Source organism: Microchirus variegatus, assembly GCF_963457635.1.
Source record: "Microchirus variegatus genome assembly, chromosome: 16".
In the NCBI taxonomy this organism is placed as follows: Eukaryota; Metazoa; Chordata; class Actinopteri; order Pleuronectiformes; family Soleidae; genus Microchirus; species Microchirus variegatus.
The window spans coordinates 4,518,494-4,541,194 of NC_139817.1; the positions used below are offsets into that span (position 1 = coordinate 4,518,494).

Genomic DNA, 22,701 nt, shown 5'->3' on the forward strand with positions numbered 1-22,701 from the left:
CACTCCAGCACATTTACGTCTATTTCTGCACATGTTCGATCAAAAGTAGTTTGGTCCAAAAAATGGATGTGTTTTAATGAAAATATTCACATTTTAAAACGATTAAAACCGATGAATTGATTCATTTAGGCGTCGTTTTTCGTCCTTATTAACTCAACTGTCTGCCGTTTTTTGTTTTTTTTACAAAGCGGGTGATTTTATTCTCTCAATAACGTTTTAAAATCAGCATAATAACAATAATAATGATAAAGAAAAGAGGGCAAACTGTAGTTCTCTTCCACCCATTTGTAAATAAATAAAAGTCTTTCACTTTCAAGTGTTTTCACTCCTTCCTGGTTTGTGATTCTTCAGCTTCACGAGAGGAAAAAACAACAACTTTTCTTCACATCGAACACAAATAAATGCAGTTTCAGGTTTTTAAATGAACAAAATATACGTAAGTTTTTATTTTAATCTGCTAAATTCAAACTACGACGTCTGGAATCATCTCCGCATTTCCGGATTTTTCAGCCAATCTTGTCGTCGTCGTCGTCGCGCGTTGAATGAAACGAGGCTGCGATTAACTTTTATTATCGATTAAAGTGGAGATTATTTCATGAAGTTATCTGTGTGAGTGATTTGGGCTTTCAAAAACTAAAAAATAAGGCTTTATACCGATATTTCTTCGATAGCGCTAACGTCCACGAAACCAAACATATTCAGATAATTCTACATTTGTTTTTAAAAAAAAGGCAACAAAACCAGGAAATATTCACATTTTACAGCTGAAATCAGAGATTTCAACGGAAAAGAAACACAAAGAAAGCACTAAATCTGCTCAGGTTAGGGTGGCGCAGAAGAATTTTTTTTTTTTTTTACTAATTTCCAGAGATAAATTCTGTCAATTATAACAAGTTTTAAGAGTAAGAGTGGAAAAAAAATGCAATAAATTAAACAAAACTGGTCAAATTTAATCCCTAATCTGTAACAGAATGTACAGATTGGTGTTGAAAACTGTATTTTTTTCACACTTTGACGTCAAGGGAACCTGAGAGTGAAGCTTTTCTCCATGTTTTGTGACGGACAGGTTGAGCGGAGAGGATGATGGATGAAAACGACGGCAGGTTTTTTTTTTTTTAGTTAATGACGCCGACAGCGAGCGTGGCGGCGACTCAAGGTCGAACACAGAGAGGAGGAGGAGGAGGAGGAGGAAATGTGGCAGTGAGTGGACGTCTTCATTTATTCAGCTCTCCTCTTCATACAAACGATTTACACCGCGCGTGATCTGAAGTGTGATTTATGAGATGAGAGGAAGCGGCGATAACGCCGAGCGGGGGAGAGAGGAACTCTCTCTGAGATAAGTTTGATCAGAGAGAAATGTGGAGAACGGAGATTAAGAAGCAGCAGCAGAAGAAGAAGAAGAAGAAGAAGAAGAAGGTTTCAGGGGAGGGAGGACGAGGAAGCTCTTTCTGTTCCACGTCAAATGGTCCACTTTCGTAAAGTTTTATTTTGAAAAACAGGAGGAGGAGGCGAATGAATGAGGTTCCACGTTCATCCGATGAAGATGAAACAGGGTTTTTTTCGATTCACAACCCCGTGTCGATCCCCGGTTCGGGATTTATCCCAAAAAAACGAAAGAAAAGCAACGACAGACCCTGTGATGTCCTCGAGGGGTTTACGCCGTCCTCCTCCTCGAGCATCAGAGTCCAAACATAAACGACCACGGCGCCCTCGTGTGGAGGAAAAGCAAAATAAAACACGAAAAATAGAACAAAAACAAAGTAAATCACCGAGCTGCCGCCACTTTCACGTTCTTTCTTTAAGTCCTTCAGAGAAAAAGCCAAACGTGAGGCTGAGCAGCAACAAAAAAACACCCACTGTCCTTCTGTCTCATCAGAGGACAAAGACATAGAGACAGTGTCCTCTCTGTAGTCTCCTCTTAGGTCCTCAGTCCAAAAGCGTCTGTAGATCAGAACGTAAGTTTGTCCAGTGTTGGTGGGCAAGTTCTCTTTTTCTTTTTTTTTCTTTTTAATTTGTTTTTTTCTCTTAAAGGAGGGAGGGGGGTTAGGGGGCAGGCAAACGTGTGTGGCGCCCCCCACAGGTCGCTGCCGCAGCGCAGGCAGAGGGTTGTTTTTTCGTCTTCTCCGCGCGTCGTGCGTCTCTCTACCGCTGAGCCGGCTCGCTGCCCGGCAGCGTGATGTTGCCCAGGTGGAGGACGGGGAGCGGGTGAGCCTCCGTGTTGAAGACCCAGGTCTCCAACGGCAACAGGTCGTCGCTGGAGAACAACAGGTACAGATACCTGAGGGGAGGGGGGGGGGGAGGAGGAGGTGTGTGGGGGGGAGGGAGGAGGTGTGTGGGGAGAGGGGGAGGAGGTGTGAGGGGTGAGGAGGAGGTGTGTGGGGGGAGGAGGCGTGTGGGAGGGAGGGAGTAGGAGGCATGAGGAGGTGTGTGGTGGGGAAAGAGGAGGTGTGTGGGGGGGAGGGAGGAGGCGTGTGGGGGGAGGGAGTAGGCGTGAGGGGGGTAGGAGGAGGAGGTGTGGGGGGAGGAGGAGGAGGTGTGTGGGGGGGAGGGAGGAGGATGGGTGAGGAGGTGTGTGGGGGGGGGGGGGGGGAGGCGTGTGGGGGGGGAGTAGGCGTGAGGGGGGTAGGAGGAGGAGGCGTGTGGGGAGGAGGAGGAGGAGATGAGGAAGCACAAAAAGTCAGCTTAAAAAGTGCATCGAGGTTAAATTCAGGGCTGCAAATTATGGTTATTTTCATGATCGATTAATCTATAAATGTCATAAAATCAACACTGGGCACTAGGTTAACTAGGTTAACGCGTTTCCATGACGACTGACCCGGAAAAAGACCTGCGCGACGTCATGTTTACGTGCCGCGACACCAGGGTCCAGGCACCGTTTACCAGTTAGCTACCGTTAGCCGCATTAGCTCCTTTTAGCGCCGTTAGCGGTCTGTTTATTAAACGAAAAAGAGCAGCGCTACATAATAACTAGCGTACCTGTGTACTGCGTATGTGTGCCTCTGTTTACTTTAGAGACTCGTTTTAACAATCCGGAGTCACGTAAACATGACGTCGCGCGCGTCTTTTTCTGGTCAGTCGTCACGGAAACGCGCTAACGTTGATGCCTATTGCGTTAACGTGAAAAATATGAATCAGTTCCTCCCAAAAGTGGAAATGATGAAGTTCTCAAACCAAAATGACCCAGTTTTAATGACTTATTTTGTAATATGGAGCAAAAAAAACCTAGCTGAAAAGTCACAGAAACTACATAAAACACTCATTGATGATCAAATATAGTTAAAATCCTCCTTCATTTTTGCCTAAAAATCCATAAATGCTACTCCAGATACTCTTTTTCATGCTTTTATGACGTTAAATTAACGTTTCTGGCTTTGTTTTCATTTTCATTGTCAAACTGCGGGGCTGTATTTTCCCCTAAAAACAAAAAAACCTTGAAACTTCCTGACATTTGCTACGACTTTGTCTTCATCTCATAACAACAAAACGTATGTAATATGTAAACATATACATGTATACGCTTTTACTTTGGGGAATAACTGGTCAAAAATGCCAATAATAGGTCGCCTACTGCAGCTTTATATCGTGATTCCAGTCACTATGTCATGTTTTGAGCAGCCTGTCACGTGTCGAAATCAGTGTTTTCAACATCCAAATGAGACAAAAACAGGGTCGAGACAAGCGAATAAAAGCTTAAAATTGCACATTTGAGACAATATCTTTGCTAATATCCAAATAAATGTTTGTTTTGATCATAAACGATCATTTAAGTCGAGTTTGAGACCATTATAAAAAAGCCTAAAACTGCCTCCGTCCGTCATGACGCGGCATTCTACAAGATTTAAAAACGCTGGAAACGTCAGGAAGCCAATCAGCGAGTTCTGACGTGAAGACATCTACACAACAACAACAACAACAACAGACATTCAAATGTCACCGTCTCACAAAAGTTAGCAGCCCGCGCGGCGGTGGCAGCAGCAGCAGGTGACCTTTCCGGCACCAAAAGACAAATTTTACTGGCATTTGACGCTTTGAGGGGGTGCGTCAATTCCGCCACCGTTAAATCTGAAATATGAAGGCGTTGGAAAACAAGAGGAGCAGACGCCGGAGAGCGTGATCCGTCTTTACAATCCTCTTTGACCCGCGGCAGATTGATGGAGTGACGACGGCAACGGCAACAACAGCGCGCATACACCTGTTTTCATCATTCTGCTCCGTCTTTACTGTACATACTGGTGAAGAGCCAGCAGGGGGAGTCAGAGAGCCACAGCCTCTTCATCCATCAGTGGTGATGATGATCATGATAATGTAACACAGAGAGCTGGCCTTTGTGTCAGTCATCGGCGACTACAAAGGTCTCTAATGGAAAGGCATTAGCAACAGATGCCAGAGCGTTAACCTGTGATTTACCCCCACGGCTGATTCTCACAACGCTTGAGAGAGGTTTAAAAAACAACAACACACAGATTCTGTTCAAGGGTTTGAATGAAACGAACAACATTTTTATTATGGTCTGGAGCGGCGTTGCTATAGCGACAGTATCAAGGATGATACACGAGCACACGATAGTGTACGGTTTTCATATTTTCAAAGTCCACGATGCTAAGCGAGTCGTCGAAAAGGCCCTTTTTTGCGATTTTCCATACATTTTTCATACAAGAAATGGCTCCGCCCCCCCCCCCGAAAGCGACTCTAAATGCTGCAGTACGTATGCCGGGCCTGTATGTGGTGCTGTAACGCTGCCACGGCAACACACGGAAAAGACGTGGTGCGCGCACATAAAGCTAGCGCTCCAGTACAAGGATGTCGGTGGCATCCGTCTTTCAAAATAAAAGTCATTTTGGCTTTGTAAGAGGGATTTGTTTTATAGTGCATGTCTTAAAATTTGTTTTATTATGAAAAACAAAAGTATTGTTTGTATGAATTGTCCTACACTACGGACCCTGAATTGCACTAAATACGCAACATTGAAATAGGTTATTCAGCTTTAACATTCGATTCATACATATTGACTTTCCTTTCATATTAGAACCACGTCTTTATCTTTTTTCTAACGTCCGCAATACAGTAACATTGACGCGTCTGCTGCCTCACTGCAGCTAAAGGGGATAAAACGCCTGGTGAGAGCAGAACATGAATAAATAAATAAATCATTCTTCACTTCAGCTCAGCTGTGTGAGTCGAGACAAAAATCCAATGTTTTCTGCACTGAGACATGACCCAGGAATGGATGTCCAACACTGACCAGACTCTAAGTGAAGGATTTCCCACCTGATCCGTGTCAGACTTAGCATTCGGTTAGCATCACAGAACAAGAACTGGGGTTTATTTGACTTTTCACTGTTTATTTTCCCCCCTCTCATAAAACATTCACTTAAAACTAAGGGAGTTTTGATGCTGGTATAAAGCAGAGCACAGGTCAGGCTATTTTTTCTGTCTCCATCTCATCCTGACTGAGCCAATAAAACTCAGCAAAGCAACCAGAGCTGTAGTAGCTGCAGCACTGAAGCGTTATTTTAACCGACCGAGTACACGGTGGTGTCAAAAACAGGCTAAATCAGAAAACAAATTTTTTAGCAAGCACATTGGTAAAGTTAGGTAGATATCACAATTACCCCAAAAAATGACGTAGGCAATTATGCTAACGATACGTGGTCCCTGTGGCCTAGCAAACTTTGTAGTTTTTTCTACATGCTGTTGCAACAACTAGTAACATTGGAAAGACTACAACACCACACCGGATACAGCTAGCTAGACCGGAAACAAAACAACAGGCACGCTACGCACACTTGTTTGAGCTAGCGAGCTCGGCTAAAGAGGAGCAGGGCAGGCTAACGTTTTCAGTGGATGGCGAGCGATGTACGCTTCTCCGCATCCAACGCAGCCTGAATAAATTCTCGACGCACTCCTCACATCCAAGTAACGATGTATGCAGAAAACCGCTAGCTCCTTTAGCTTGGATAAGCTCGTTGCGGCAACAACGCGTGAATGGAGTCGCTAAAAACTATAATTTGATTTTAAAATCCTCCTAATATGTCACAGAGACTCAGGAATATCAGGAAAATCTTTTGCGGACTGCAAACCAGGTTTATGTTTTGAAATCATGTTTTGGCATGTGGCGCCACCTACCGCCGTCTACCGATCATTGCAGTCAGTCAGAATCTCAGCTTGCCAGTTATGCCTGAGCTACGACGGCGGAGAAAACGAAACCTAAAAGACTACTAAGGTATTTTGAATTTGAGTGTAGTAACCGTTTTTGGCCACATTCTTACATATGGCGCCTTTAAGCAAAAAATAATGCTGGTTTTAACGCAACGCCAAGATATACAGGCCAACGGAAACATGTCAAACAGATATCGCGATGTATCGCATAATATTATTGTTGATATATTGAATATCGCAGAATCGTTCTATCGTGATATTATTGGTATCGTGGACCATGTATCGTGACGTTTATTTTATATTTTAGCCAATGGTAGACTCTCTATCCTCTATCCTGATTGAGGCTAAAATGACCTGAAATGTAAAAAGCCTTTTAGAGCCGGTCCAGTCGGTCGGTTCGTCCGACTGACTTTGCAAATGCAAAATTCTACTCAAAGTGCTTTATTTTTTTTGCCAATACATTTGCACAAACATTAATTGTAAGAGTCTGACAGAATCACTGCAGCACTGGTGTCGCTCAGCTCTCACTCTGAGCTCCCACGAGACACCAGACGAGGCAGCAAACGCCAGTTTTTTTCTGCCAAGAAATTCCCGGGAAGGATTTTTTATTTATCGGTTTTATCATAGCTGAAGATGTAGTGAATTCTGCAGCTGTCCCTGTTTTTCTTGGAGCCAGAGAACATGAAGACGAGGAGCTTCTGCACGAGCTCTGGCTCCTGATTGGATGAAGCGTTTCTGTGTCGTTGATGAATTTACTGACGGCGGCTTAAATTAAAGCACTCTGTGAAGAATTCTTGCCCAGCTAATGTGACATGGCTGAAATATAATTTAAGAAATGTGTTGGAACCACATAGGTTTGACTCACGTAGTCACCAAAAGCTGAATAATAACAGTGGCTATAATCTGCTAAAATCTAAAAATGGACATTAACGTCCGTGACTGTACGTTCTGCTCATTTATTAAGAAATAACTCGAAAATATGGGGCGACAATTAACCTCCACCTCCACAAAAATAACTGCGTTTAATCACTTAAGTGAATAATAAATGGACAAACACGCCGTTATGGCACAGATGAGACACTTTAGAGGGGACTTACTTGAGCGTCTCGGCCAGGAAGAAGCTCTGCTGGACGTCGTCGTAGGTCGGGTTAGAGGAGTAGACGTCCTTCACCCCCGAGAAGCCCCCGCTCACCCTGCAGTACTTATCAATGGCCTGAAGGGGACGAGAACAGAGGGAAGGAAAAGGAAGGGAAGGGAAGGGAAGGAGGGAAGATAAGAGCAGAGGAGGAGGGGGGGGGGGGTTACAAAAGAGCACAATTTTAATGAGCGTACAAAAGCGTGCGCTAATTAATTTCTTTGCTTGCGAGAGATTAAGAGCGAGTCCTGGGGACAGAAGAGCAGCTGCAGAAAATGTTCCTCAATAATTTGTGTTCCATAATGTGCGTAATAATCCGCTGCATAATAAAAGAGAAACACAGCCCCTTTTTTTTTTTTTAAATCTGCTGATTTCAATAGAACAGGAAAATAATACTTTTTTTAACAGCGTAATTTTTTTTCAACACAAGATTAACGTTCATTTTGACCTCGTTTAGTTTAGTTTAGTTGACAGGGACCATGTACAGAACACAGTCTATACCAGAGTTAGCTAGATAGCTAATATGCATAATCGTTAGCCTAATAGCATAGTTGCCTATTTGAACGTTTTCGGAATACAAGAAAAAACAATTTTTTTAGCTAGTAACGTTAGAAAGACTACAACACCACACCAGATACAGCTAGCTAGACCGGAAACAAAACAACAGACACGCTACGCACACTTGTTTAGACTCCGGCTAAAGAGGAGCAGGCTAGGCTAACGTTTTCAGTGGAGGGCGAGCGCTGTGCGCTTCTCCGTATCCAACGCAGCCTGAATAAATTCTCGACGCACTCCCCACATCCAAGTAACGATGTATGCCGTGTTACCAACCAAGCTAGCGCACCGAAGACCGCTAGCTCCTTTAGCTCGGATTAGCTTGTTGCGGCAACAACACATTAAACCACGGGATTTCCGTTAGCGTCTAAGAACGGCACTTTATTCATAGTACTGCGGGTTGATACGCAACAATTAAATAATTAATTCAAAATTATATGAATCCGTGGATCGTCGCATTTTTGGTCCATAAAATGTCATAAAGTGTTGAAAAATGGCATATTTCCACCGTAAATGAATCATTTTAAAATCAAAACTGCAACTTGAAACAACGGTGAGTCCATGTTTCCTAAAATGCTGGACACAGTATAATGCATGTTTCCCCACACAGAGAACATGTTGCTGGAACAGTCGGGGGCCATTTTGGCTCAGAGGAACAAAAATGTGTCCTCTAATTGAAAATATTCTGCTGCAGGTGTTTTCCCCATCTGCACAAACACACACACAGTGACTCACACACATACACAAACACACAGAGCATGATTAAAAATGCAGAGAAGGTCCAGCTGCTGACACACACACACACACACACACACACACACACACACACACACACACACACACACACACACACACACACACACACACACACACACACACACACACACACACACACACACACACACACACACACACACACAGACAGTGTATTGATTTGCAGTGACGTCTTGTTACAGTGAAACACTGAGCTGCTCCTGCATCATCAAACATTCTGGCAGCGTTTCGACTCCTGCTCATCACACCTTATCGTCTCTCACTATTAACGCATGTAATTGAAAGCATTATCTCTGTCCTTGTGTTTCGGCTGCTTCACACACACACACACACACACACACACACACACACACACAGACATGTGTCCTCCATCATGTCCTCGAACGACCATTTCGCTGTCAGCAAATTTCTGTCGCAGGGAGTTTGGCCCGTAAATCATGTTTGAAAGAGCCGTCTAATTAGTTTCAGGTCGTCAGGTCTGATAGTTTTGCTTGTTTTCAGTTGAATATTGCAGCACACAAACAATTCCATATAATCCGTTCTGTTCACGAAGACCAAACGGAGGCAGAACGCTGACAAAAGTCACACACTACAGCTTTAAATTGGGCGCTTCGAGCAAGTGGAGGCTCGTGGACCAAAACTGGCCCGCTAGGGTTAATATCCGGCCCGCTAGATGAATTAAAAAATCTGATTCTTTTACATTAAATTTGTTTTCTTTCAAAAATTCTAATATCCTTTGACAATTCCACAGCCATAACATCTAAAAAACAACAACAGAGAAACCGAGTCCAATATTTGACAGAGTTAGCGTTAAATTGCCATAAAAGTTCACCTGGATTCAGAGGTTTCAATAAAGAGAATTCTCCTCTTTTTCTCCGACTAAAGGACGCCTTTGTGGTTCAGAAATATCCGAGCTTGACACAAAGGTGAACTCCCGCTAAGACTCTTTCATTAGCGTCTGTGATTAGAACTCTTTTTTTTTTTTACGTAGCCACAAAAGCTGGTTGAACGGTGAACTTTCCTCGTACAAAGCCGACTGTACTTTCCGAAACCTCTTCACCTGCGTCGTCGCACAAAGAGAATCTATTCCATTTGATCACGTTAAATGAAACAAATCTAGAATGTTAGCTGGTGGCTGCTTTCAGATGCCCCTCTGAAGAATTAAGCTGAGATTTTGCTTTTGTCGTCGCCTCTTCTTCAGTCGCCCTGTGTCCACGATCCACGTAATACTTCCTTTACAGCAGATATCTTGCCCTTACTTTGTGGAGCGAGCCTCCAAAAACCTGCTACTGTTAATTCAAGGTCTCATCCAAACAGAAACCTTTTCAACCTCCTGAGAGGTTTTCTGTTAACTCTAGAAACGTCACACAAACGGCTCTAAACGCTGCAGTACGCATGCCAGGCCACTGTGTGGGGCTGTGACGCCGCAAACCAAAGACGTTTTCTCATGACTTGAGTTTGATCCAATAATAGTGTTTTAGGATTCTGGAAACACCAGTTCTTGTGTGGATTAGGGTTAGGGTTAGCCAGTTAGATTGATAGCAGGCAACGATAGCTATGACGGCTCCGCCCACATTGAGGAGGAGCTATGAAGTAGGGTTTCGACTAACGATTGTTTTCATAATCGATTAACCTGTGGATTATTTTCAAGATTAATCGAGTAATCGTTTGGTCCAGGAAATGTTGATCGGTGTTTTTCAAACCCTGGAGAGGACGATGTTATCACGTCTCTAGGCACTAGGTTAACGCGTGTCGCGTTTCCATGACGACTGACCGGAAAAAGACGTGGGTGACGTCATGGTTACACGCCACAAAACCGGAGTCCAGGCACCGTTTACCAGTTAGCTCCGTTAGCTGCATTAGCTCGTTTAGCGCAGTTAGCGCGCCTAGAGTTTTTAAAGTTTAGCGTTACTTTAGAGATTCATTTTAACAATTCGGAGTCACGTGCATCTTTTTCCTAACGTTGACGCCATTAAGCACTAGTTTTTAATGATTTCTTTTGTTATATGGAGCAAAGAAACTAGAAAATATTCACATTTAAGGAGCTGAGAAACCAGAAAACTTACGCAAAAACACTTCAGACACGATTAATCGATTGTTTCAGCCCTACTATGAAATCATGGAAACCGAGTAGAGTTTCCGCTTAATGATGTAAGCAAATCTGACATTAAACGCCTTTGTTTGAACGTGTGAGTTCCGTAAGTCTTCACATAATCCTGCCGTGGTATTTTTCTCAAAACAATTCAATTATCGGTGTCACAATGATGGATGAAACCATTTTTACGGGTGTAGTTTTTACCTGCGCGGCCTCCCAGCCCCACTTCCGGTACTTGGGGTCGTGGGTGAACCTCCACATGTACCAGTACGTCTCGATGACCTCCGGCCGCAGGATGTAGTACTTCTCGTTCTGCCGCACGGCCACCGCCTCCAGGCCGCTGTCGAACTTGAAGGCCTCGGGGCCGAGCTTCAGCACTGAGGTGAGGAAGAAGAAGTTATTCTTAGCTTCTCTGTTGAGCGGCTTTTAAATAAAGATCAGACTTTAAATGACAAAGTGAAAGTGTGTGTGTGTGTAGGCAATAAAAAAACCTTCATCCCCATTGATTTTACAGGTTTTTCATGTTTTTTTTTTTTTGAGCTGCCAAAGAAAATTAATGAGAAGCTGACAAAGCGCTGACAGCTTTTCTTAAAGAATTAAGACACACACACACACATTCTCGTACAGCATTCTAAATTAGGACGCTTAGGTTGACGTAACGTGTTCACTCGCCCTTTAATATAACCGTAACTGTCACAAACGCTAAACAACAAACCTAAAATCAAGTCTAAAGCCTGAAAAAAAATCCCCTTAAAGTTGTAAGGAAAAGCCAAATAGCACCCTCCTCCCTTTCTCCATCTGTATCCGTTGCCATGGCAACCTCTGCTCTCGCTCTGTCTCTCAGAGCAAGCTCACGACTTCTAGGCTACACACACACACACACACACACACACACACACAGATACAGCAGTAATAATGCACAAACACACACACGCTCGCGTTTCTTCGTCGTGAACTTTTGATGCATATTGGGAAAAACATCCCAGGTGGGTATTTGAAGGTCACCGCTGAATAGATAACAGCTTTGTGTGAGCGACTTACGAAATAAAGATCCACAAAACGATGAGTTTTTTTGATATCCATATTTAAGTAAATATCAGCTACTCTCGTCTGTCAATTGATCCGATTTTCTCTGGAAGATATTCACATTTATGACGCATATACTTGTTTTTAAGTTGGAAGATATACAGCCTCGAAAACGCATCGCACCGTCTGAAGCGATTACCTCGTCATCCAGCAGAGGGTGCTGTGAACGTAGCTTGGACTAAAATCTACATTAAACTGTCTTTTTTGGTCCAAAAATAAGACTGGGTTAAGACGGAAAAATCTGCTGACGGGGGGTTAGCTTAGCCGTTAGCTTGTGACGAGGCATCGCAGAGGAGCAGTGAGACATGTGACGCATAAAAGACGTCATAAAAAGCTATACGTCGTCGGTGTATCTTCGAAAGCATGATTTTGGGGAAAAAGTGACAGCCCTGTAATCTGGGATTATTTTCAGCCCAAATCTGATACTAGAGCAATAATTTGAAACATGTATCTTTTAAAAACGCCTGCTCGAAAACCAATTAATTGAATCATTTCATTGTCAAATGGAGCAAAGAAACCGGACAATATTCACATTTAAGAAGCTGAAAAATGAGAATGCTAATGCTAAATGCTAAACGTGCGTTCGCCTCACCCGTCCTGTCGTACGACTCGTGGCAGGTGTGCGCGATCTCGGCTCCCAGCTGCAGGTAATGTCCGGCCTTGTCGTCGGGCGAGCCGTCGGCGCCCAGCGCAAACATGCCGCCGGCGAAACAGGCCAGGTGGCCCATCTTCCTCTCCAGGTGGCCGTTCTTCCACTCCCCGATGAACGTCAGGCCGCTGTTGGACTTGCGTATCAGGTGGCGCTCGATGGCCTGTAGGAGGAGGAGGAGGCGAAAAAGTTGATCAAATAAAGGAAATACGTAAAACTGGTAGGACAAAATTTCAACGCAGTTGCACCAATTGACACAAAATTTGGCAGAAACATGTCACAGCCCAAGACGAACAAAAAAGTCTATCGCGACCATGGCGTCAACGCAACAGGAAGTCGGCCATTTTTAATTTGGCGTCCACCTTGCCGATTAGCGCGTTTCGCAAACTCATCTGAGTGCGTTAACCATACCAACATAAAGAAAAAACGCAGCCATTTTCACAAGACAGTAAGTAATCGCAGATTCAAAAGGGGGCGTGGCCATGGCAACCTTCGGTATTTTTTGCGAACTTCGACCGACGAAACAGGAAGTTCACTGTAACTTCGTCGTACATTGACCGATCTGCTCGAAACTTCACACGTGAAGCAAGACACTCGGCCAGAAAAAAAATTGGTTGCAACAGCGCCGGTATTAGCAGCTAATGTTATTAGAAGATAGATAGAGGACGATTTTCAGCTTGAGCTCAATAGTGGCCCCCAAAGGTGAAACCCGGTAGGACAAAACTGAAACTCAGTTGCACCAAATTTCACGAAACTTGGCGGAAACATGCCACAGCCCGAGACGAACAAAAAAGTCTATTGCGACCATGGCCTCAACGCAACAGAAAGTCGGCCATTTTGAATTTGGAGTCCACCTTGGTTTTAGAGATTAGAGCGTCACGCAAATCACCAAATTTCGTCTCAGCACTCTAATCCTAACGTCATGAAGGCAAAGACACGTCCAGCTTTACAAGACACATCAAAGAGGAAAATATCACGGATTCAAAAGGGCGTGGCCATGGCAACCATCGGAATTTGTGCAAATTTCCACCGACGAAACAGGAAGTTTACCGTAACTTTGACGTAGTCGGTGTCTATTGAGGAGGAGAAAAAGGAGTGGGTGTATGTGTGTTTGGACAAAAACAATGGAAATAAGCAGTGAGAGAGTGGGTTTGCAGGTGGAATAGCAATAAGCGTGCATTTGTATGCAGGAAGGGGACGTGACGATGCATGAAGAGGGGGTAAAAATGTATGCGTCTGCAGGAGAACGAGGACGTTTGAGGAGATAAGTTCACAGACGGGTTAATGACGGTGTTTGTGTTTTATAGCGAGGATGTGGAGACACGTTATGAATATATGTGTGTGTGTGTGTGTGGGTGTAGGTAAGGAGGAGAGTCGCACGGAATAAAAAAATAAAAGAAACAAACAACAAAGTGGTGAGAGACGAATTTAAAATCCGGTCACATCCTTCACCCGGCAGCATCTGCTCTGCTCACTCCGACGCTGAGTGATTGACAGGTATCTTCATCACCTGCGCGCAGACCACCGTCGTCTGCTGCTCTTACCTTTTTTCTTTTTCTTACAGAAAAAAACTCTCTCTTTTTGAAGAAAAATAAGAGCAAAAAACAACCGAAAAACCATCAACGCAACGGTTGACCTTCAATTCGTTGGAAGTGGCGAATGAGTGACAATCACAATTAGAGCTCTGTAAACCGGGATTACAGACGGGAAACTGGTGGGTTTGCTGCTCGCAGATCAACGGCACGTCTTTATTAAAAGGGAAACTATTCATTATCCCAGACAGAAGGTCTGACATTAGAAGGTGTGATGACGGCTGACTGACTGACGTCCTGTCTCATTTTCAACCCGTATTATACAAATAAACAACGCTGGTATTGACAGCGTAACAAGATTATTAGCATTTTTGAGGCACTAAATGTTGGTGAAAACAGACGGAAAACTGGCGGTTAAGTTTATAAAATAAGTGCAATACATAACAAGTGGTGCAAAATGCTCCGTAGTGCCCCCAAAGGTGAAACCCGGTAGGACAAAACTGAAACTAAGATGCACCAAATTTCACGAAACTTGGCGGAAACATGTCACAGTCCGAGACGAACAAAAAAGCCTATCGCGACCATGGCGTCAACGCAACAGGAAGTCGGCCATTTTGAAGTTGGAGTCCATCTTGGCTATTAGCACGTTTCGCGAATGAACAAATTTCGTGTGAGCAAGTTACAAGACACATCAAAGCGGAAATGGAATCAAACGGATTCAAAAGGGGCGTGGCCATGGCAACCATCTGAATTTTGGCGAATTTCAACCGACGAAACAGGAAGTTCGCTGTAACTTCGCCGTACATTGACCGATCTGCTCGAGACTTCATACGCGACACAAGAGACTCAGCCAGAAAACATTAAAACTGAGTATGGGCATAGCGCCACCTGCTTGCAATACCTTCTCTATTTCAGCTGTACAGCAATTCATAAATTAGCTTCTTCAGACTTTGACGATTGGACCGTACCTCTATGGCGTCGTCGTACGCCTTGCGAGCCTCTGTATCAGTCTTGTCCGACATGAGCCACGCCTTCAGCAGGTATTCGTAAAAACTGTCGCCAAGTCCTCCCACCGAGGTGTGATCTAAAGAGACAAAGAGGGAAAAAAAAAAACAGATTTAGGGCGTGAGAACAAACACAACGAAGAGGCAGAAAGCGAGAGAGTGCGACACAAACAAGCGAAGGGGGGAAAAACTGCGAGACACAGAAAAACGAGGAGGCCAAGGTAAATTATTCAGTTTTCGACTTTGCCTCAAAGTCCTTGGCAGAGTACAACATATGGCATGGAAAGCATCTAATTCAAGCCCTGGGTGTTTTCTCCACACACACACACACACAAACACTCTACAACCACAATATATTGGCAGCATGTTTCCTCCCTCTTCCTGGTTTGTTTATCCTTTTCCCCCCCCCGATGTGCTCACATTTCAAAATCCCCAGTCGTCCTCTTGGGGAGATTTACACAGCTTTCATGCTCCGTCCTCATTTGCAGGACATCGCACACAAAGAGGACGAGACACTGGCCGGCACTCTCACACACACACACACACACACACAAAAAAAAGTTAATTTCTGTTCTACAGAGGTTTTAAAGTCTTGAGTTTTCGTCAAATTTCATCAAAATATGAATTATTGCGTCAATGGTCGAAAATGACGACAGAATGCACATAAATGTATAAACAAACTGCAATAGAATGCTTCACGTCTGCTAATTGAAGTTTATTTTAGAGGTTTTTGTGCTGGTATTTAAACACTTTTTTAAAAAAAAATTTATGATATAACAATAAGAGCATTCGCAGGTGTTTTGTGCAGCATCAGCAGCACCAGAGCACGTATAATGACTCAGACTCTCTCTCTCTCTCTCTGGGGTGTTGTTGTGGCTTTTACTTGGCGCTTAATGATGCATGTGTAAGAAATATAATGTTTTGTCAATGTAGCATAAAGAATGTCATTTATAAAAACACAAAAGCCCTAAACACCCACGCCCTATCCCTGCTTCAAACACGGCAAAAAATAACCACCTGACATAGAATTATAATAATAGATTAATTAAAGGATCAGGTCAAGTAATAAAATGTCCTCCTTTCTTAGGTCCATGTTGCTTTTATTCTACTAGCTTTTTACCAACGCTCGATATTGGACCTTTTTGCCGATATCCGATATATTGGGAGTGCTTGGGTCGCTCCAAAATAGTAGCCAATCAGCAGACAGCCTCCTAAGGCCCGCCCACAAACAAAAAAAAAACCATGACACAAAGAACAAATGAGGGAGCGCAAAAAACAAATGAGGGAGCGTAAAGAACAAGTGAGGGAGCGCAAAGAACAATTGAGGAAGCGCAAAAAACAAATGAGGGAGTGCAAAGAACAAGTGAGGGAGCGCAAAGAACAAATGAGGGAGCGCAAAGAACAATTGAGGGAGCGCAAAGAACAATTGAGGAAGCGCAAAAAACAAATGAGGGAGTGCAAAGAACAAGTGAGGGAGCGCAAAGAACAAATGAGGGAGCGCAAAAAACAAGTGAGGGAGTGCAAAGAACAAGTGAGGAAGCGCAAAAAAACAAATGAGGGAGTGCAAAGAACAAGTGAGGGAGTGCAAAGAACAAGTGAGGGAGCGCAAAAAACAAATGAGGGAGTGCAAAGAACAAGTCAGGGAGCACAAAAAACAAATGAGGGAGCGCAAAGAACAAGTGAGGGAGCGCAAAAAACAAATGAGGGAGCGCAAAAAACAAATGAGGGAGTACAAAGAACAAGTGAGGGAGCACAAAAAACAAATGAGGGAGCCTTAATAATAAATGAGGGAGTGCAAAGAACAAATGAGGGAGTGCAAAGAACAAATGATGAAGCGGAAAGAACAAATGAGGGAGTGCAAAGAACAAGTGAGGGAGCACAGGTGATAATAAAAATATATATGCGTTATCTACGTGGTTTAATTTACTTACTAATTTGTATAGAACAACAAGCCATTTAATTCTAATTCTGCACGGCCGTCCAGACATTAAAATGTGTGCTGAGTCAATGTGGCCGAGAAAGAAACGTAATCCCCCATAATTAATTACTGATTTTACTTACTGGAGAGTAAAGAAAATAATTAAAAATGGATAAAAGAGCAAATACATTTCATTATTTATTTTTTTTCATTATTTGGGCGGGGGGGTAAATCTTGAGGCTGGCATCGGGTTAATTGTCAGCAATTTCCTCGCTTGAAAACACAAACGAGTCAATGAAAGGTTTCGTAAACGGGATTAAAACCGAGGACATTTTTCCGAACATCAGAGCCAGAAGAAGAAACGCTGCCACAAAAGCCTGATTTTCTCCTCGGTTCAAAAACATGTTACGATACAGCGGCTAACGCGATCACGTGATCAGTCGAATTTGCCTTTGTCGCATACGCTTCCTGATGCAACCCTCCAAATTTATCCGGTTTCAGAGGTAACTCAGGCCTCGACTGGATGGGATTATGAACCGACAACCCTCTGGTTACAAGCCGAGTCCCTTTTCCAGATCGAGAGATCAAGGCAATAAATGCAAAACAAGTGTTTTAATATGTCGTATGGGTAAACATCGACAAACTTGCCATTCCCGACACTAAAATGCAGTAATGTCCTGTCCATCTTTGGAGCCATATACTTGGTTTTCTCAAGCATGAATTACATACAATCAAATATTACTTACTTTTAATTTAATTCATTTTGCTACAAACAATGGAAAGAACTAGATCTACATAACTCTTGTTGGGTATAAACGGGCAACGAAATGTCAACAGTGTTCTTTTTGTAGTCGCTAACTGTCATAAATGCTATAACTATCGTCCTTTTACATACAAATATATAGTATATATCTGTATAAACACCATTTTTACGCAGTCAAAAAGGTTTCACACTCCGTTCTGGTACACAAAAGTCTGGAGTTTGGGCTGTAGCTGCACGCGTGTGAACGATTTGCTAAGTGGCTAGCCGGCTACCCTCCTGAAACTCTCAAAAGGTTTAAGTGGTGCTCGGATAATGGACGTACGGATTCATCTGGAGGGGTTGTGCCCCCGCGAGTTTATCTCCAGGGTTCGGGACACCCCCGGCGTTTTTGTGTGTCGCAGTGTTTCCGAGAGTCATCTGATGGAGAGAGCGAGCGCTCTCGGCGCTAACAACCTTGACCGCTGTGCGATAGCAAACCAGGGCACTCGCATCTCGTCCTGCCCGGGCCAGATGTGCCGTGACGACTCTTACCTCTTCAGCCGCAGTGAATCAGAGCTGGAGCGTTGCCATTTCCACTCTCAGGAGTTAAGCTCTGCCTTGTACTGCACTTAGAGAACAGGACTTTGCAGAGAGCGCATTACAAGCGAGGAGCGATGTGCTGCAGGACAACCTGACTACTTTGAGAGGGATGTTGATGAAATTTAAAAATCGGGTCCCTCTTCGTCGTCTTCTTCTTTTATTGCTCACTGCGCGGTACGTAGTGTACGTGCTGCAATGGCTGCCGTTGGCGGCAAAATGTTCTACCACCTTCAACTTTGCTCGTTTTTAAATCGTACTGGCGTTTCGACCACATGGAAACGGCTACTAAACCCTAACCCTTGTGAGCTCATTTGACGATGTAACACACAGGTTTATTTTTAAAAGTGACGCACACTACACTCTATTTCACTGATATTTAATTTTAGTAGAGTGGAAATTAGGTGATGAAGTGTGTGTGGTGGGGGGGGGGGGGGGGGGGTTCTCGCCAGACAAATGTGTGAGCGTTCGTGTGAGTCAGAGAGTAGGAGGTGCGTGTTCTTGTGTTTCTTAACTCTTTAGGACCCTTTCCTGGCATAAAAACTGACTACGGAGACTAAAAACCTGGTTCTAATGAGGTAGAACCTCAATTCTGAGAAACTACTTGGACTTAAGGCTAGGATTTTTGGCATGCGTCCTTCTCAAGACCACAACTCCTAGCTCTGTCCGCGAGTCGGGATATTCAATACAGGTAAAATAAAACATTAAACTAAACTAAATTCCACACATTTTAAGACTTTATAAGACCTTGAATATCAATAAAATGACATTTTTAGACTTCAAGGATCCATGGGGAACCTGCATAGCTGTCATTACGGTAGCCCTTAAGGTTTCCGTGGAACGTTCGTCCAATCGAAGACAAGATTCACCAGCGTACCGCGGTTCCTAAACGGTTGAGTAACTCCCAGACTTATCGAAATTTGTAGTTATCTTCTGAAAAAGGGTCAGAAGAACTCACTCGTGGAAATTTTTTTTGACAATTCTACAGCCATAAAATCAGAGGGTTAAGGTTCGGGACATGGTTTTGGCTAGGGCTGCCCTGACGAATGGAAGCCTAATGGATAATAATACGAGAATGTGTGTGTGTGTGTGTGTGTGTGTGTGTGTGTGTGTGTGTGTGTGTTAATAAGGCTGTCAATCACAGTTGGATCTCATTAAGGGGCTCAGCCTCATCCCTCATTAGTCTGCTTTAACTACTGTCTAAACACCTACACGCTGCATTTGTTGACACGAGCTTCACACACCGACACACATTTACATACGTTTCCAAACAGATCTCAAGTATTCGAGCACAAACGACGTCTTTGTCTAACACCGTTGGGCTTTATGCACATAAATTTGACTATTTCAACCCTTTTGTAACCCGTTAAAAAGTCAGCAAGTGACGGTTGTTTACTCGCAGCTCAGGTCACGGGCAGATTTAAGGTGGCGGCTCTTTGTGATAGCGCCGAGATATCAGCGCACATAAATCTAAAGTGAATCGTCCTCACGCAGCACCCCCCCCCACCCACTCCCTGCCAGTTGCAGTCTAAATGGCTCTGTAATGAATTCAAATGGATGTGTCTATGTGTCCCCGTTTGACTCGGCAGCAGCAGTCACAACAACAACAACAACCGTGAGTTAGAGACACCAATAATTTTTCAAACGCTGCAATTTCCGGATCCTTCCGAAAATGCGAATATGGCGACCTGTCGAGGTTGTGGCCTTTGACAACCCAATAAAGCAATGGGGACTGGGGTAACTGGGTAAAACATGATCTATCATGATGAATTTCTACTTCAGATATTAGCCACCATGCTAGGCCAACCATGAAAGGTTGATCCACCCATTGTAGCTTCTTTGCGAAGGACGCATCGCTCAAATTTGGCAGAACAGGCTACTAGGAGATGCAACCTCTGAAGGATACATCGGAATGGTCCTCTTTCAACCCAATAAATGGGAAGCAATGGGGACTGAGTAACTGGGTAAAACGTGATCTATCATGAGGAATTTATAGTTCAGATATTAGCCACCATGCTAGGCCAACCAGGAAAGGTTGACCCACCCATTGGAGCTTCTTTGCGAAGGACACATCGCTCAAATTTGGCAGAACAGGCTACTAGGAGATGCAACCTCTGAAGGACACATCTCCTGAATGGTCCTTTCTCTCAACCCAATAAATGGGAAGCAATGGGGACTGGGGAAACTGGGTAAAACATGATCTATCCTGAGGAATTTATAGTTCAGATATTAGCCACCATGCTAGGCCAACCAGGAAAGGTTGACCCACCCATTGGAGCTTCTTTGCGAAGGACACATCGCTAAAATTTGGCAGAACAGGCTTCTAGGAGATGCAACCTCTGAAGGATACATCTCCTGAAGGGTCCTCTCTCTCAACCCAACAAATGGGAAGCAATGGGGACTGAGTAACTGGGTAAAACGTGACCTATCATGATTAATTCCTACTTCAGATATTAGCCACCATGCTAGGCCAACCAGGAAAGGTTGATCCACCCATTGGAGCTTCTTTGCGAAGGACACATCGCTCAAATTTGGCAGAACAGGCTACTAGGAGATGCAACCTCTGAAGGATACATCTCCCCTTCTCAATGTGAGGCCCAGGCGATTACAATGGCTCCTCCAATCTTGTTACGTAATGAACATTTTAAATCACTAACGGCACTTAATGGCCCAAAAATTCCTTTTGTCGACGTTATCGAGCCACACGAGGACTAATGGACGGGCGTTTTATAACAGAAGCGCGTCTATTCGACGAACATGTGTCCACCCACAGACTTTAAAGATCTAAAATGGTTCTTAGAAGGAAATGTTTCTTTAAAAAAACAAAAGATATGTTGAATATGATGAATATTTTTTATCATTTCAATATAAGTATCACACACACACGGCAGCCCACGCTTGTTTTAAGAGAAGCTAAGAACTTTTGATTAAGTCAGTGTTTCGAGCGCGATGCGAGCTAGTACAAGGTCTACAAGGAAGCTGATTAGCTGTGCCGTCACCACAGGGCCATAATAAACATGTAGGTGGATTAACAGATATGTAGGAGGAGGATGTGCACTGTAAACACTGCACACAAAAGGTGCTTGCCCTTTTCTCTGAGACTTTAAGACATGGACTTTGTGTACCTTCTGAGATTGCACCTGTTGTGTTTAGCAGAAAAGTAAATTTTAATAAAAGTTAGAAGCGGAAACTTTCTGTTTTTAAAAACAATATAACTTCTCTTTATCTGGACCTTTCAAGGTCTGCGTAAATGTGCGCTCACACAGACGCAACTCATTTCATAATTAAAGACTCACTCACTCACTCACTAACAGCCGCACAGAAACATCCGTCTTCACCTGAACTCACCGTTCGCCTGTTAGCGATCAATAATTCTGCTCTCCCTCCATCATCCGTCCATTTATTCATCCTCAAAGCCTGTGCGCTGAAGTCACTTCATTCATTCATCCATCCATTAGTGAGGTTTCATCTACTGAACGGCAGTAGTTATTAGTTATTAGTGCAACTGGTTCATTTGCATCATCTACATATTTTGTGTTTTCTTTCTGCCCAGTTTTACTTAAAAATAATAAATCAAGTGCATTCAATTTACAAAAAAAAACAAAAAACGATTTCATCTTTTCTTTTCCTCTCGCACAGATACGCGCCTGTATCTGATCAAATAAATAAATAAATAAATAAAACAACATTTAAAAACCAAGAGCACAAAGACATTTAAACATTCAAAATGTCTTTTATATCGTTTCTCCATTCATCAACGCAAACGACGCCTCGCCACGCTTTAATTACGTGATTTGTTGAAAAAAAAAAAAAATGACTCGGAGCAATTTAACGACAGGTTTTCAGAGTAATGTACGTCTAAACTGAACGAGACGTTAATTTCCACCGGGCTGTCGGCCAACGTCTGATCAATACGGCGTTCTCTCTCCCTCCCCTCTCATCTTTTTTCCACTCTCTTTTGTCAATTTCTTCTGGTTTCTCATCATTGCTGCTCCTCAGAACTGATCATGAATCTGGGATCATAAAATCTAAGTTTATTCATTCGTTAAATGCCTAAAAAGAAAAAGATTCAGCTGCAGAAATGAGCTTTGGATTCCCCCCCTGATATGAGCATAAGCCAGAGGTTTTTACTCACGTTGGCCCCAGCGGCCTGTGCGGGGGTTCAGGTAGTTCGGGTAGAGACCGTTGGGTCGATCCATTTTGGCGAGCAGCTTCCGGATGTGCATCACCTGTGAGTGTGAGCAAGAAACAAGAGCAGGGGACGTTAAAAATTCACTCAGAAAAGGCTTCTGCAGCAGAACTTACTGTAGCTAAATAAACCAGACTTTGTTAAATACTGAGATTTTAGACATTTCCTTTGCTAATTGTTGGAGATTAACCCAAGTTTCACAGTTCGTTATCTGTTGTTTTATCTTTTTAATTTTATTTTGAAAATCTAATTAACAGTTATTTAGT

The 22,701-nt window shown here is 43.4% G+C and overlaps 1 protein-coding gene across 1 annotated transcript in view; it reads right to left on the reverse strand.

The window, feature by feature from the left end:
* Positions 1–1,459: 1,459 nt before the first annotated feature.
* The window catches only part of man1a2 (mannosidase, alpha, class 1A, member 2), a gene marked incomplete at its 5' end in the record, with an annotated part of 113,981 nt that continues 92,739 nt past the window's right edge, over positions 1,460–22,701 (reverse strand). Inside the window, 6 exons of the mRNA XM_083903210.1 lie at positions 1,460–2,278; positions 7,257–7,372; positions 10,923–11,095; positions 12,397–12,616; positions 14,954–15,069; positions 22,382–22,475. Of these exons, the coding sequence (XP_083759336.1) occupies positions 2,143–2,278; positions 7,257–7,372; positions 10,923–11,095; positions 12,397–12,616; positions 14,954–15,069; positions 22,382–22,475 (855 nt within the window). The 3' untranslated portion in view covers positions 1,460–2,142. The remainder of the gene's footprint in view (positions 2,279–7,256; positions 7,373–10,922; positions 11,096–12,396; positions 12,617–14,953; positions 15,070–22,381; positions 22,476–22,701) is intronic.